This window comes from Archocentrus centrarchus, chromosome 13 (assembly GCF_007364275.1).
Source record: "Archocentrus centrarchus isolate MPI-CPG fArcCen1 chromosome 13, fArcCen1, whole genome shotgun sequence".
Lineage (NCBI taxonomy): Eukaryota > Metazoa > Chordata > Actinopteri > Cichliformes > Cichlidae > Archocentrus > Archocentrus centrarchus.
This window is the reverse complement of record NC_044358.1, coordinates 9,934,340-9,950,262: the sequence shown is the minus strand read 5'-3', so window position 1 is coordinate 9,950,262 and position 15,923 is coordinate 9,934,340. Positions and strand designations below refer to the sequence as shown.

Below are 15,923 nucleotides of genomic sequence, written 5' to 3'. Positions count from 1 at the left end.
ACTAACCCTATCCCTAAGTGGGTCACTGGCACACTGGCAGAGGTTAACATTAAAAATTTAGTTGTAGTCAAATTTCAAACTTCTTTTTTCTCCTATCACACTTTTCACTGACAAAACAGACACTAATATAAAGTTGAAACATGCACTATGACTGTGATGATCAGAAGGTTTGAACTGAGGCAGAATAACTGCATTGTTGAGGCTGCTGTTTCCAGCATCTACATGGATGTTAAATCACTCACTATAATTATTTTGTCTGAACTGAGTGTGCTTCGAGCATTCAGACAGTCAGCGTGACTCGGGGGTGTTGATTCATTTAAACTAACATGTTCATCCTGCTGTAACCAGGTTTCTGTAAGGCACAATAAATCAATATGTTGATCAAGTATTAAATCATTTACTAACAGGGACTTGGAAGAGAGAGAGAGACCTAATGTTTAATAATCCATATTTAACTGTTTTACTCTTTGGTACAGTTGAGGAAGCTATATAGTTCTTTATTTGTGAATTTTTATGCTTAAATTGTCTTTTGCTGTTTTTTTTTTGTTTTGTTTTTTGATGGCCTGGTCTTGCTAAACATGTCGCTCCTGGTCTGATTGGGGAGGGGTCCAGAGAAAACAACAGTCTGACATTGTTTTTGCAAAGTTACTCACGATTCAATATTAACTTTAGTGACCTCCGATTGGCATAACCAGGTGTCATTACTGCCGACGTGAATTACGATCTTACCAAATCTACATTACAGTTTCAGATTTCCTTGAATGTCGCCTGCTCTGGCCCCTGGAAGACATTCAACTATGGCTGCTGGTGTCACTAGCTTCACGTTTCTCCAAAAAAGAGTCACCAATAACCAGAGTTTGCTCCTCGATGGGTGGGTCAGCGAGTGGGGAAAATGATTAGACGCATGAATGGCTATTTGGTCTTCTGTTTAGGACTATGCTTCCTACTCACAGTCACCCAGCCAGCCTGCTTTCCTGGCTGGTGTTAATGGTGGCTAAGCTAGCTTGGTCCCCACAGCTACAGGTGCCTGGATATCGACAGGATTTTCAAGAAGAGGTGGGTCTCCAATTCACTGAGCCTGTTCTTCACGGTAAAAACAGGCTACATTTATTACAAGTACTGTTACTGCTAAAGGAGGCCGAGGAGTAACTAAACACATTCATATCAAAGTTAAAATTGAGCAGCATTGGTGATGCCTCCTCACCAGGGCTTCCTGGCTTCCCATCATCCCCTCTGAAGCCTTTTGATCCAACACGTCCAACAGATCCTGGTTTTCCAGCATCCCCTTTGGACCCAGGTAGCCCCTGAGGCCCCACTACTCCTGTGCCAGGCAGCCCAGCATCTCCCTTCAAACCCTTTAGGCCTGCAGACCCTGCAGAACAAGACAGTGTTAGATCAGGTCTGTTTCTCTTTGGAGACATCAACTCTACTTAAAGTGATACCTGGGAATCCAATGAAGCCCACTGGTCCTGGCTCTCCATCAGGTCCAGGAGATCCAGGAAAACAGATTCCAACAAAACCAACAGGACCACGTACGCCACAAAGACCTCTTTGACCTGAAAAATACTTCACGTCAGTTTCTGGTTAAAACCAAACCTGGCTAATTTTCTGTCCTGGTACATATATATTCCACACAAACAGCAGAGGGGACCCATCAACGTACAGCCATGGCTGAAAAATGTTGGCACCCCTGAAATTTTTACAGTAAATGAAGTATTTCTCCAACACACAAAAACAGAAAAAAAAGAAGCCAAAATTCATATCATTCTATGCAAAACTCCAAAAATTACTGGCACCCTCAACTTAATATTTGGTTGCAAACCCTTTGGAATAAATAACTGAAATCAACCGCTTCCTATAACCATCAACAAGCTTCTTACACCTCTCCACAGGTGTTCAATAGTATTTAGATCCGGACTCATCGCGGGCCACTTCAGAACTCTCCAGCACTTTGTTTTCATCCATTTCTTTGTGCTTTTTGAAGCATGTTTGGGGTCATTGTCCTGCTGGAAGACCCACAACCTTGGACGCAAACCCAGCTTTCTGACACTGGACCCAAAATCCTTTGGCAATCTTCACATTCCATTATACTTTGCACATAGTCAAGGAATGCAGTGCCAGAGGCAGCAAAACAACCCCAAAACATCTTTTAACCTCCACCATATTTGACTGTAGGTACTGAGTTCTTGTCTTTGTAGGCCTCGTTCTGTTTTCGGAAAACAGCTCTGTCTTGGTCTCATCTGTCCGCAGGACATTGTCCCAGAAGGATTTTGGCTTACTCACGTACATTTTGGCAAACTGCAGTCTAGCTTTTTTATGTTTTTGTGTCAGCAGTGGGGTCCTCCTGGGTCTCCTGCGACAGCATTTCATTTCATTCAAGACAGATAGTTGGCGCTGACACTGATGCACCCTGAGCCTGCAGGACAGCTTGAATTTCTTGAGAACTTGATTGGAGCTGCTTATCCACCATCCGGACTATCCTTTCATCAGTTTTTCTCTTCCGTCCACATCCAGGGAAATTATCTACAGAGCCGTGGGCTCTAAACTTCTTGATTATGTTGCACACCATGGACAAAGGAACATCAAGATCTCTGCAGATGGACGTGTAACCTTGAGATTGTTGATATTTTTTCACAATTGGTCCTCAAGTCCTCAGACAGTTCTCTTTCTCTTTCTGTTCTCCATGTTTAGTGTGGCACACACAGACACACAACGTTTGAGACTGAGTCAACTTCTCTCCATTATTCTGGTTTCAGGTGTGATTTTTATATTGCCTGCACCTGTTACTCACCACAGGTGAGTTTAAACAAGCATCAAATGCTTGAAACAAAGTTTCTTTTACCCCAAATTTTGAAAAGGTGCCAACAATTCTGTCCGGCCCATGTTTGGAGTTTAACGTAAAATTATATGGATTTTGGCTTTTTTTCCTCTCTTTTTTGTGTTTTCCAATACACACAAAGGAAACGAGCATGTGCATAACAAAATATGTGATTGCAATAATTTTCTGGGAAAAAATACTTAGGGATGCCAACATTTTTGTTGGCAAAAATAACATTTTTGTTTGTAATAATTGCATCCATGTAAGTTTTTTTTTTTCCCCAGGTGAGAGAATCATAGATTAGTTGAGAATGCAGAGCAGACCAAGGACTGTGGTTGTCACCTACTCCAAGATGGTGGAGCCGGTATCCAGCCACAGGACAAAAGACTCAGTAAAGAGGCATTCGCCTGATAAATGGCAGCTCCATGGTTTGTGTCACAAAGTGGACCTCCTGTAATCTGCAGATTCAATAGGGATGCTCTGTTGGTTCAGTGTGCAGACTGTGTTCCTGTGAATTTTTCCAGTTGTATGGAGAAAACTGACTGTACAATAGAACTGTGGTGTCAAAGTGCCACTTTGATTCTCGAACCATAGTTTATGCATCCTGCATTGTTCTTTGGCCACAGTAGTATTGACTGGAGCTTCAGTTTCAGTGGTTATTAATGGGCACAGGTCACAATAATCCACAGGTCAAAAGACCTACAACCAGTCAGAACAAGGAAGCACGTGACACAACACTTCATTTGTTCTTTGTTTAGAGAAAATATATAAGCTAGCTCTCTTAGACTTGAGGCATTCCACAACAACACCACCCCATTTTTATAAAAACGCCTCAAACTGGCTCTATGTTAAACCATGCTGGGTGTTTATCTGTTTAAACATTAGATGCCCAGACACATGTTGTAATCAGTGAGTCCACAGAGCTGCATCATCAGTTGTTAGCTAAGCTACCTTTGGGTCCTGGTGGACCAGCTTGCCCTGGTGGGCCTGGAAATCCATTTAATCCTTGAGGTCCAGTGTCTCCTTGAGGTCCTACAGAGCCATCTTCTCCCTGAAGTCCTGATTGGCCCTGCGGGCCTGGAAAGCCAAAACCCTTTTCCCCCTGAGACCACAGAGAACAGCAGAACAGGAAACCAGTAAATCACGTTTATAACCAATTGGTAAACAAGATGTAGTATCATCTTCTTCTGCTATTGTCATGTTCCAAAAAAGTAATGAAGGTTGATGCTTATAATAAGTTAGTACCCATTACATGTTGGTTCGTTTGGCTTTTAGGGTCAACTGTATCATTTAGATTTGGTTTGTTTTTTGGTGGTCTGGGAGCAGACACTGTCTCTATGGGGATGGGGTTTTGGGGGATGGCAGGTGGAGAGAAGCTGCAGAGAGACGTGTAACTCTGCTTCCTGGTTTCAACCTTGGTGAGTCGGCTAAGAGCTATGCTAACAGCTACACTATGTAAGAGAGTCCCTAAAAACACAATGAATAATGTGAATAGAATTTACAAGAGATTAAGAAGAGAGTGTGCTTTGGATAAAGTATTTGAAGACTATGACTATGAAATAAGTCATTATCTAGATTATTTGAGCTACACAGATTAAGCTACACAAAACCAGCACTGTGTGATATATCACAGTGAGAGCCAACACTAAGATGGGACCTCATTGTCAACAGTTGGCTTAAGGTGCTTTATAATGTAAGGTAAAGTCCCTACAATATAAAAAAGAAACCTCAACAATCAGATGACCTTCTATAAGCAAGCATTTGGTGATAGTGGGAGGGAAAAACTCCCTTTGAACAGGAAGAAACCTTTGGCACAACCAGGCTCAGGGAGGAGGCAGCCATCTGCCACGACTGGTTGGGGCTGAGGGGAGGGAGACAATCTTACAACCCTGACTGGAAACAAAAAACTCTGAAAATTACAAAAAAAAAAAAAAAAAAAAAAAGAAAAAAGGTTCAGTCATGATCAGACAGCAAATGAATGATGTCACTATTCAGACTAAGATTTGGGGACAACACCAACCATTTTGTGTTGCCCCTATGGGTTAGGGCCATCAACTCAGACAGAGAACTTCATGCTCTCTCCATGTCTGCACAGGTTCCAGATCTGTCTGTGTTAGCCCTGCAATAAATTGATGTCCAGAATATATCCCACCTCTCACCCTATGACAGCTGAGATAGGCTCAAGGTCCCATGACTCTGAACTGGATTAATGGAAAATGGATGGACAGAGACACAGAGTTAGTCTTAAGGTTTGAGTCATCAATGAAAATAACTTAGACTCCAAAAGGGTCAATTGTGTGAAGAGTGGAGAACAGACAGGTGAGTAGTTTTACACACAAACAGTTTTTTAAAAAAAAAAATTTTTTTTAAAGATGTTATGACTTAATAATATTAATGGTCCATCTCTATCCACAGAGGGTCACTGAGTACGAGGGGCAACAAGAATCTCCCACTGCATGCATTCATTCCTTTCATGCTGGAAGTGAGGAACTAAACTCCCCATCTCTCACACTAGCAGCAGTTGTGTTGTGTTTGGACCACACAGTTTGCCAAGGATGTTCGTCACTTTTCACATGTTTCTATAAGGAAAGACATTTCTGTTTGATTGAGTGCACATTACCTTTGGGCCTGGCATCCCTGGAGGTCCTGATGGTCCTGCTCGTCCCTTGATGCCAAAGCTGGATATACCCGGGGCTCCTGGAAGACCCTTCACTCCTGAGATAAATAATAATTAACTGAAATTATAGGAACTGTTTTAACCCCGTGAGCTCCAAGTACCCGTAACCCAAACTCCCAATTTTACGATATCATAGTGTTTTTTTTTTTCTGAAACATAGGGTTAGGAGCTCAGGTTAATTCTCAACATTCATAATAACCAAGAGTTAATTCATGTAAAAATTGTTCCAGAACTGACCTTTGACCCCTGGAAAGCCTGGGAGTCCCTGGACTGAAAATCCTTTATCGCCTTTTACTCCCTTTGGACCAATAGCTCCAGGATTGCCTAGCACTCCCGTTCCGCCTGTGATGAGCAGAGAGCACAGGTGAATCAGCAACAGAAATGGAGTGTACACCTCCAGCAGGTGTAGTCAGTGACTCCTAAAAAGATGTGGTGGATTTGTCTGTAAAATATAAACGCAGTGGACAAATTAATTGGGTTCACCATCAGGTCCGGGGATTCCAGATACACCTTTCTCTCCTTTCTGGCCTGGATCTCCTGGAAGAAAAATGTTTTCCCCTGGTTGACCTTTTTCACCTGAAACATAAAACAGCCTGTTAGCTTTGGGCCTACCCCATCCACCCAGTTCCAAGTTTCAGACCACCTGGACAGACATACCTGCTATTCCAGGGTTTCCTGGCTGTCCAAGGTCTCCCATGTTGCCTTTAGTTCCTGGAGGTCCCGGCATTCCAATACCAAGAGGTCCTGAAGGCCCCATTTGCCCTGGTGGACCTCTGGGACCAGGGTGTCCAAGTGAGCCCCTGTCTCCTTTTTGCCCCAGTGGCCCCTGAAAGAATGAATAAACAGCAAAGGATCATCTTAGAATCCCATCTGGAAACAGAAACTGTTAAAACTGGATGGCTTGTTCCTCAAAGCCACCTTCAACAAGTCACAAACACTGGCTCCATCTAGTGGCAGCCAGTGTTTGTGACTTTTTTTTTTTAATTTTTTAATGCTTTTTAGAGTAAAATTTAACCAGCTACAACAACAAAAAACTTATATCAGGGTTAGGAAGGCCAGATGTTTGGTTTCTGTCATCCGGCTAGGGCATTTATTGGATTTTAAAACAAATGTGCCTTGACTCTGATCAAAGATGGAGTCAAGTCTGATCAAAGATGCACAGGGCTACTCCAAACATGCTGATTTAAGATGTCTCATCAGAGCTAAAACATGGGCACTGCCTTCACAAAATATGTATCTCCTCAGAGACGCCACAAAGATACACTGCAGCCAGTTTCATTCCAATTTGCAAGTTAGCATCCTGGCTACAAAAAATGTGATTGCTTCAGCTATTCTAATCTGCAAATTATATGCTGTTTCAAGTACAGGTTTTGTTATGAAAATATTCCTTATTTTTCCTCATGGATGTAAAGGCAGGACTTCAGTGTTTTAATTGTGGAGTGCATCGGACTGTTCTGGATCAAACTACATGTAATGATCACTTACAGTGTATCACAAAAGTGAGTACACCCCTCACATGTCTGCAGATATTTAAGTATATCTTTTCATGGGACAACACTGACAAAATGACACTTTGACACAATGAAAAGTAGTCTGTGTGCAGCTTATATAACAGTGTAAATTTATTCTTCCCTCAAAATAACTCAATATACAGCCATTAATGTCTAAACCAGCGGCAACAAAAGAGACTACACCCGTAAATGTCCAAATTGACCACTGCTTGTCATTTCCCCTCCAAAATGTCATGTGACTCGTTAGTGTTACTAGGTCTCAGGTGTGCATAGGGAGCAGGTGTGTTCAGTTTTGTAGCACAGCTCTCACACTCTCTCATACTGGTCACTGAAAGTTCCAAAATGGCAAAGAACTCTGTGAGGATCTTAAAAGATGAATTGTTGCTCTACATGAAGACTGTTATATAAGCTGCACACAGACTACTTTTCATTGTGTCAAAGTGTCATTTTGTCAGTGTTGTCCCATGAAAAGATATACTGAAATATCTGCACACATGTGAGGGGTGTACTCACTTTTGTGATACACTGTACATTATGAATTCAGCTGCGGATATATTTTCTTTCTCTCTCTATGAATGGTTTGTAAAAATTTTGAATTAAGTGAGAAGTGTAATTTATACCAAAGCACACAGTGCTGCACTAAAATCTTGAGCCAGCTGTCATAGTTTGCAGGAAAATGGGAAATAGGTTCACTGAAACATGCAAACACAAAGGGTATATGAGGCAAAACAGAGTTTTTTCAATTCTAACCAGCCTGAAAACAATATTTGATATGACCACCTTTATTCTTCAGCATTATGTATTTTTCTATCCCAGTATGCTTTTACTGCATTGGGGATCATTGTCATGCAGAAAAATTCAGCTACTGTCAATCAGATGTTTCCCAGATGGTGTGTGGTGGATCAAAATCTGATGGTATTTTTCTGTGTTCATATTTCCATCAGTTTGACAAGATCTCCAACACCTAAAATGCCTCAAACCATGACAGAGCCTCCAGTGTGTTTTACAGATGGCTGCAGACACTTACAGTTGGGCCTCTGTATATGTCAACCATGATTCAAATCAAAAATGTCAAACTTGGATCCATTGCTGCATCGGATGTTCAGTCCAGTTCTGGTGTGACGTGGCAGACCTCAGTCTGTTTCCCTTCCTTAAGAATGACTTCCCGACAGCCGCCGTTCCACTGAGACCATTTCTGATGAGGGTTCAGTGAACAGCAGATGGCTCAGCTGAAGGTCCACATGTATCTCTCAGGTCCTGTCAGGTCTTTGCTGTGTTTTTCCTGTTTCTTAAGAACATGACTTTCAGATACTGTTCACCTAATCTAGATAGATTTGTTTTAGACCTCAAACTTCTTTTTTTTGTTCTCCACTTCCAGTTTCTTCACGTTTAAAAAGCGAATATTATTATCTAACGGCTCGTTGGGAATCACCTTGTTGGTACAAAAATGGTATCTGATGTCTGTCAAACTGTTATCACAGATTCAATTAAAGAAATGAGAACAGATGATGTGTTTCTGTGACAGGCTGCTAGTAACAAACTGCCTAAATATACAAATTGGTTCTTTGCTAAGTTGTCTGTTATGTGCAGACACAGCATTGGTTCATCCCTTGAGTTAGGAGCCTTTTCATGCTTGCATGATTCATAGGTCAGAGTTTAGAAGCTCAACAAACAGAAACCTTGGTCAGCTACCAGGACTGGACTGAAAATGAGTGAAAAAGCAGCCAATGACCACAGAAACACAAGACCAGAACAAGACCACTAAAAAAAATTACAAGAAAGTTTGGCTCCTTGGAAGCAAAATATAAAGAAATGAAGGAATGGGGCTCAAGACTTCTGCACAGTACTTATTTTTTGCAAAAAACCTGCCAAGTAGCTACAGTTGAGCCATATAAAGTACAAGTAAGTAAACCTTACTTATTTACAGTGGTTGAATAAATGTACTGAGTTTGCCGATCTAGTCTGCAGTGGACATAAAAAACTGATACTCACAGGGTCTCCTTTCTGTCCCTGAAGACCTTTAGGTCCTGTTTCTCCTGGAGGTCCATCACTTCCTTGGAGTCCTTGTGGTCCTGGCTCTCCCTGGGATCCGTCCTGACCCATCTGTCCTACCCTCGTCATGATTCCTGGGTCACCAGGAGGTCCAGGGGATCCTGTGAGGCCAGGCAACCCCAGTGAACCCTGACAACAAGTAAGGGTATGTTATTCTTATTCTTACTAATGTATCTCTTACTGCATGGTGATCATGACAGACAGCTAACAACATGATAAAAAGTGCAGTTAATTATGACTGTAATGGAGTCCAGTGATCCAAAGTCAAGATATTATTGTCTGCAGCTGTTGCAGAGAGAAGGTGTTTATTTGTTCATATTTAATGTCCTTTTCTTTGTAAACACTGAGAATATAATCTGCCTTGGATTGTATCACTGACATCTGTTGGTGGAATTGTGTATTGCACTGAGACGTGATTATGCAATGAGCACATGACCAATTGAGAGATGCATGCTACCGGAGGCTACTGATGACACGCAGAAGATAAGTTAGTTTGGATTTAAGTGTGAAGGAAAAAAACGATGATACGGACAATAACATCTCCCAAATGTTTGGGCAGAAGGTCCACATGGTATGCTTATGTATTTTACTGTGGATGTAAGCTTTATTTTGGTTGTAAATGTTAAGTAACTAACACATGTTTATATTGTGCATTCAATATAGTTTTTCAGGTCTGTGATGGCAATGAAGATTTGCTGTGTGACAAAGAAGAGAACAAAAGCTGGTTAATATCAGTTGGAGCATGACTTTACTCTGCACCAGGGTTATTATAGTTAACAAAAACGAACGAAATAACGAAAACTGAAATTGAAAAAACATTGTCGTTAACTGAAATAAATAAAAACTAAAATTAAAAGGAAAAAACGATAACTAACTAAAACTGTATTGTGAGTTTAGAAAACTAACTAAAACTAAAAAATTATAGATATAATGACCTTCCTTTCCTTGTTTGTCATTTTATTTAAAAGCTTTATGGATTTATAATTTTTCTGCTCTCTGAGTTTAAGCTGGGAGCGCCGTCGCGCGCGCATGCTGCGCTCACTGCGCTCACTGCGCCGGTCCACAAACTAATGTCAGCGGGCTGCTGAGAAAGCGGCAGAGTCCCATATGGAGTTTCTTTGAGTCCGATAATACAGATAGAAGCGTGTCTTGTTGTGAATGATGAAAAATGTATGGAACACGTCTCAGTGAGGAAAAAACACCAACATCAACGTCCACCTGAGAAGCGCACACAAGGCAGCTACGGAAACCGCTCTGAACCGACGGAATCTGGCGTTCACCTCCGGAGAAATGTGACTACTCGTCGCTGCCACGCAGCCGCAACGTTGTGATGAACCTGTTCTGTCCTTGTGCCATTTTATCATTGAGAGAATAACAATCAGGAATAATCAATATAAGGACCCGAGGGAATGAAGAAAAAACAGGGACAAATATGTTTGCAGCCAAAAAAATGAGCACAAAGAGCAAGAACCAAAACAAGTCCCAGCCGGCACCGCATATAAAACACCAGCACATGACAGTAAGGTAATGAACACACACAATCCAGCTACACAAGCAGAAATGCGACATGAGGTCGGCCACATATTGAGCATCTAACCAAGCTAGCTCCAAAACAGAAGCTGTTGTTAATCTGCTGCACTAATGCTGAACTTTATTGGGAGTTTATTGTAGAATTTGTTGAGTTTGGGAGTTCATGTTTACAATTAAATGTGGATTATTAAACATTAGGTCTCTCTCTTCCAAGTCCCTATTAGTAAATGATTTAATAATTGATCAACATATTGATTTATTCTGCCTTACAGAAACCTGGTTACAGCAGGATGAATATGTTAGTTTAAATGAATCAACATCCCCGAGTCACAGTAACTGTCAGAATGCTCGAAGCACAGGTCGAGGAGGAGTAGCAGCAATCTTTAATTCCAGCTTATTAATTAATCAAAGACCCAGACAAAGTTTTCATTCTTTTGAAAGCCTGACTCTTAGTCTTGTCCACCCTAATTGGGAAAATCAAAAACCTGTTTTATTTGTTATTATCTATCGTCCACCTGGTCCTTACTCAGAGTTTCTATCTGACTTCTCAGACTTTTTATCTGATTTAGTAATAATAATAATAATAATAATAATAATACCTTTAATTTATAATGCACTTTACATTTTAAAAAACCTCAAAGTGCTACAAAACAAAAAAACATTATAACAAGCAGTAAAAGTATAAAACACACTAAAAACAGACCATGGTGTAAAATTAAAATACACCAGGGTATAGATAAAATAGCTAAGAATTATGCACAAAGATTAAAAGCTCTTATAAAAAGAAAAGTCTTTAAGCCCTTTCTAAAACTGTCCAAAGTTTGAGGAGCTCTCAGTTCAGATGGAAGCGAGTTCCATAGACGAGGGGCAGCCACACAGAAAGCCCGGTCACCCATAGTCCGTAAATTTGTCCTTGGTACGATGAGAGAGTTTGTGCGAGCCGATCTGGAGGAGTGTGTCGTACATTCTAAAGAAAGAAGCTCTTTAAGATAGGAAGGGGCATTGCCATAAACACATTGATAAGTAAGAAGAACAACCTTATAGTCAATCCTGTAAGAAACAGGAAGCCAGTGGAGGGACTGAAGAGTCCCTTTAGTATCCGGGCCACAGCGTTTTGAATGTACTGGAGTTTCTGAAGACTTGGGGATACCGACAAAGAGTGCATTACAGTAATCCAGTCTGGATGAGACAAATGCATGGACCAGTTTCTCTGCATCTTGAAAAGTTAAGACAGGGCGGAGTTTTGCAATATTGCAAAGGTGGTAGAATGAGATTTTACAAAGGTGGTTTATATGGAGTTCCAAGTTGAGTTGAGGATCCATCCTAACACCAAGATTGGTAACTGATGAGGAGAGAGGAATACTGTGTCCAAGAAAAGATATACTAACGATGGGTGATGATTTGATCTGGTGGGGAGTACCAATCATGATTGCTTCTGTTTTAGAGCTGTTAAGCTGGAGAAAATTATCTTCCATCCATCCCTTGATCTCCTCCAGACATTTGACAAGCCTTGGCAACGATGGAGACGGAGATGACAAAGGTGCAGATGGAAGAGGCTCATCAGCAGTGGCTTTAACATATAACTGCGTGTCGTCAGCATAACAGTGAAACGAAATACTATGTTTGTTTATGATCTGACCCAGAGGAAGCAGATAAAGATTAAACAAAACTGGTCCAAGCACAGATCCCTGGGGCACCCCACAGGTGACAATGTGGGGTTCCGATGTGGCATTGCCCAGTGCAACACATTCAGATCGATTTGTGAGGTAAGAACTGAACCAGTCAAGGGCTGGGCCGGAAAACCCAGCGGTGTATTGAAGCCTGTGTAATAGGATGTAATGATCAACCGTGTCGAATGCCGCAGATAGGTCTAGGAGGATAAGAACGGAGGGGAAACCATTATCAGCTGCCATCAACAGGTCATTCTTGATTCTCACGAGTGCTGTTTCTGTGCTGTGGGCAGTGAAATCCAGATTGAAATTTTTCGTAGAGATTATTGCAACTAAGATGGTTTTGGAGATGCATTGCAACAGCTTTTTCCAGAAGTTTAGAAATAAATGAGAGGTTTGAGATTGGCCTGTAGTTTACTAGGTTATCCGGATCAAGAGTAGGTTTTTTTAATATGGGTCTGATAATGGCTTTTTTCAAAGAAGAGGGAACATGGCCACTTCGCATGGAAAGGTTGACAATAGAACAGATGATGGGGGTAAGATGAGGTAGATGTGTTTTCACCAAGGTGGTAGGAAGAGGATCTAGGGGACATGTAGGGGTCCTCATCTTCCTGATGATGTCCTGGATCTCTTCTGATGTAGCAATTGGGAAGCAGGTGAAGGAGTGAGAAGTAGCACTCAGGCTATAATCTGAAATGACAGTTTTTGAACCTGATAGAGCTGTACGTATTGAGGAGATCTTGGATGTAAAGAAGGCCATAAACCTGTTGCATTGCTCCACTGTGGCATCAGAGGTAATGGTAGAAGGAGATTTCATAGTAAGAAGACAGTTTACTGTTTTGAAGAGCTGTTTGGAACAACCAGGGTTTCTACCAATGATGTCAGAGAAGAACTGCGAACGGGCCAATTTCAAGGAATGAGCATAGGCCCTTTGATGTGTTCTGTACATTTGTTTATGCACAGTGAGCCCTGTAGATATATATCAGTGCTCCAGGACCCATCCTGCAGTCTTCATTTTCCAAAGTTCATTTGAATACCAAGGAGCTGAGCGAGAGAATGTAACAGTTCTTGTTTTAATTGGCGCATGGGAGTCCAAGAGGTTACTAAGATGAGTGTCGTAGTAACCGAGTGCCTCATCAGCTGATGTAAAATCTCTACAGAGGCACTGAAGCTCAGCTACAAAGCCAGATGTGTCAATGTTTTTAATATTTCTAAAACGTATCTGGCGTTTAGGCTTGGTAGTGAGAGCAGTGGAGAGCAGTTTCAAAGATATTGCCTTGTGATCAGATACACCCAGGTCATAGGCCTGCAGATGAATAGGAAGTGCGGCGCTTGTGATAACAAGGTCCAGGGTGTGACCCCCTTTATGAGTAGGGACATGGACATGCTGCCTTAAATTAAAGCAATCTAGTAGTTAGGAGAAATTCGGCAGCAAGGTAATCAGTAGGGGTGTCGACATGAATGTTGAAGTATCCCAGTATGATAATATTTGCTGAAGACACGCAAATGGTGGATAAAAGATGAGACATCTCAGAGATAAAGGATGCATTTGGTTTTGGTGGTCGATAGATGAGGAGAACTAACACGGAAGTAGGTAAGTTTGATTTAAATGCCAAGCATTCGAAAGATGACCATTCAGGTAGGTTTACTGAAGAAAGATCTAGATTATTATGGTAAATTACTGCAAGTCCACCACCACGCCCCTTACTACGGGCTTTCTGGAAATAACTGTGTTCTGTAGGACAGCAGGATTTAGTGCCCAGTTCAGATAAAATAATTATAATGGGTGATTTTAACATCCATGTAGATGCTGAAAATGACAGCCTCAACACTGCATTTAATCGATTGTTAGATTCAATTGGCTTCTTTCAAAATGTAAAGGAGCCCACCCACCACTTTATTTATACTCTGGATCTTGTCCTGACATATGGCATAGAAACTGAAGATTTAACAGTATTCCCTGAAAGCCCCCTCCTGTCTGATCATTTCTTAGTAACATTTACATTTACTTTAATGGATTACACAGCAGTGGGGAATAAGTTTTATTACAGTAGAAGTCTTTCTGAAAGTGCTGTAACTATGTTTAAGGATCTAATTCCTTCATTGTTATGCTCTTCAGTGCCAACACAGTGCAGAGCAGCTACCTAAACTCTGCTCCCAGTGAGGTCGATTATCTCGTCAATAGTTTTACATACTGCGTATGACTTTGGATACTGTGGCTCCTCTGAAATGGAAAGCTTCAAATCAGAAGTGCCTGACTCCGTGGTATAATTCACAAACGCACAGCTTAAAGCAAATAACCCGTAAGCTGGAGCGGGAATGGTGTCTCACTAAATTAGAAGATGCTCATTTAGCCTGGAAAAAGAGTTTGTTGCTCTATAAAAAAGCCCTCCGTAAAGCTAGGACATCTTACTACTCATCATTAATTGAAGAAAATAAGAACAACCCCAGGTTTGTTTTCAGCACTGTAGCCAGGCTGACAAAGAGTCAGAGCTCTGTAGAGCCGAGTATTCCTTTCACTTTAACTAGTAGTGACTTCGTGGATTTCTTTACAAATAAAATTTTAGACATTAGAGAAAAAATTATTCATAACCATCTCAAAGATTTATCTTCATGTTCGGCTGCTTTCAGCACTGCTGGTATTTGTTTAGACTCTTTTGCTCCAGTTGATCTTTCAGAGTTACAGTAACTTCAATAGTTACTTTCTCCAAACCAGCAACATGTTTATTAGATCCCATTCCTACTAGACTGTTCAAAGAAGTCTTTCCAATTATTGATGCTTCTATCTTAAAAATGATCAATCTGTCTTTATTAGTTGGCTATATAGCACAGGCCTTCAAGGTGGCTGTAATTAAACCGCTACTTAAAAAGCCATCACTGACCCAGCTGTCTTAGCTAATTATAGGCCAATCTCCAACCTTCCTTTTCTCTCAAAGACTCTTGAAAGAGTAGTTGTAAAACAGCTAACTGATCATCTGCAGAGGAACGGTTTATCTGAAGAGTTTCAGTCAGGTTTCAGAATTCATCACAGTACAGAAACAGCATTAGTGAAGGTTACCAATGATCTTCTTAGAGCCTCTGACAGTGGACTCATCTCTGTGCTTGTCCTGTTGGACCTCAGTGCAGCTTTTGATACTGTTGACCAGAACATTTTATTACAGAGATTAGAGCATACTATAGGTATTAAAGGTACTGCACTGCAGTGGTTTGAATCATATTTATCTCATAGACTCCAATTTGTTCATGTAAATGGGGAGTCTTCTTCACACACTAAGGTTAATTATGGAGTTCCACAGGGTTCTGTGCTAGGACCAATTCTATTTACATTATACATGCTTCTCTTAGGCAGTATTATTAGAAAGCATTGCATCAATTTTCATTGTTATGCAGATGATACTCAGCTTTACCTATCAATGAAGCCAGATGACACACATCAATTAGTTAAACTGCAGGAATGTCTTAAAGACGTTAAGGACTGGATGACCTCTAATTTCCTGCTTCTAAATTCAGATAAAACTGAAGTTCTTGTACTCGGCCCCACAAATCTTAGAAACATGGTGTCAAACCAGATACTTACTCTGGATGGCATTACTTTGGCCTCCAGTAACACTGTGAGAAATCTTGGAGTCATTTTTGACCAGGATATGTCCTTCAATGCACATATT

At 41.1% G+C, this 15,923-nt stretch overlaps 1 protein-coding gene across 1 annotated transcript in view; it reads right to left on the bottom strand.

The window, feature by feature from the left end:
* col4a3 (collagen, type IV, alpha 3) overlaps positions 1 to 15,923 on the bottom strand; it is a 55,420-nt gene that overhangs the window by 20,034 nt on the left and 19,463 nt on the right. Inside the window, exons 25-32 of the mRNA XM_030744375.1 lie at positions 8,999 to 9,187; positions 6,153 to 6,321; positions 5,979 to 6,071; positions 5,733 to 5,837; positions 5,439 to 5,533; positions 3,770 to 3,920; positions 1,443 to 1,556; positions 1,205 to 1,372 (exon numbers count right to left, since the gene is read on the bottom strand). Of these exons, the coding sequence (XP_030600235.1) occupies positions 1,205 to 1,372; positions 1,443 to 1,556; positions 3,770 to 3,920; positions 5,439 to 5,533; positions 5,733 to 5,837; positions 5,979 to 6,071; positions 6,153 to 6,321; positions 8,999 to 9,187 (1,084 nt within the window). The remainder of the gene's footprint in view (positions 1 to 1,204; positions 1,373 to 1,442; positions 1,557 to 3,769; positions 3,921 to 5,438; positions 5,534 to 5,732; positions 5,838 to 5,978; positions 6,072 to 6,152; positions 6,322 to 8,998; positions 9,188 to 15,923) is intronic.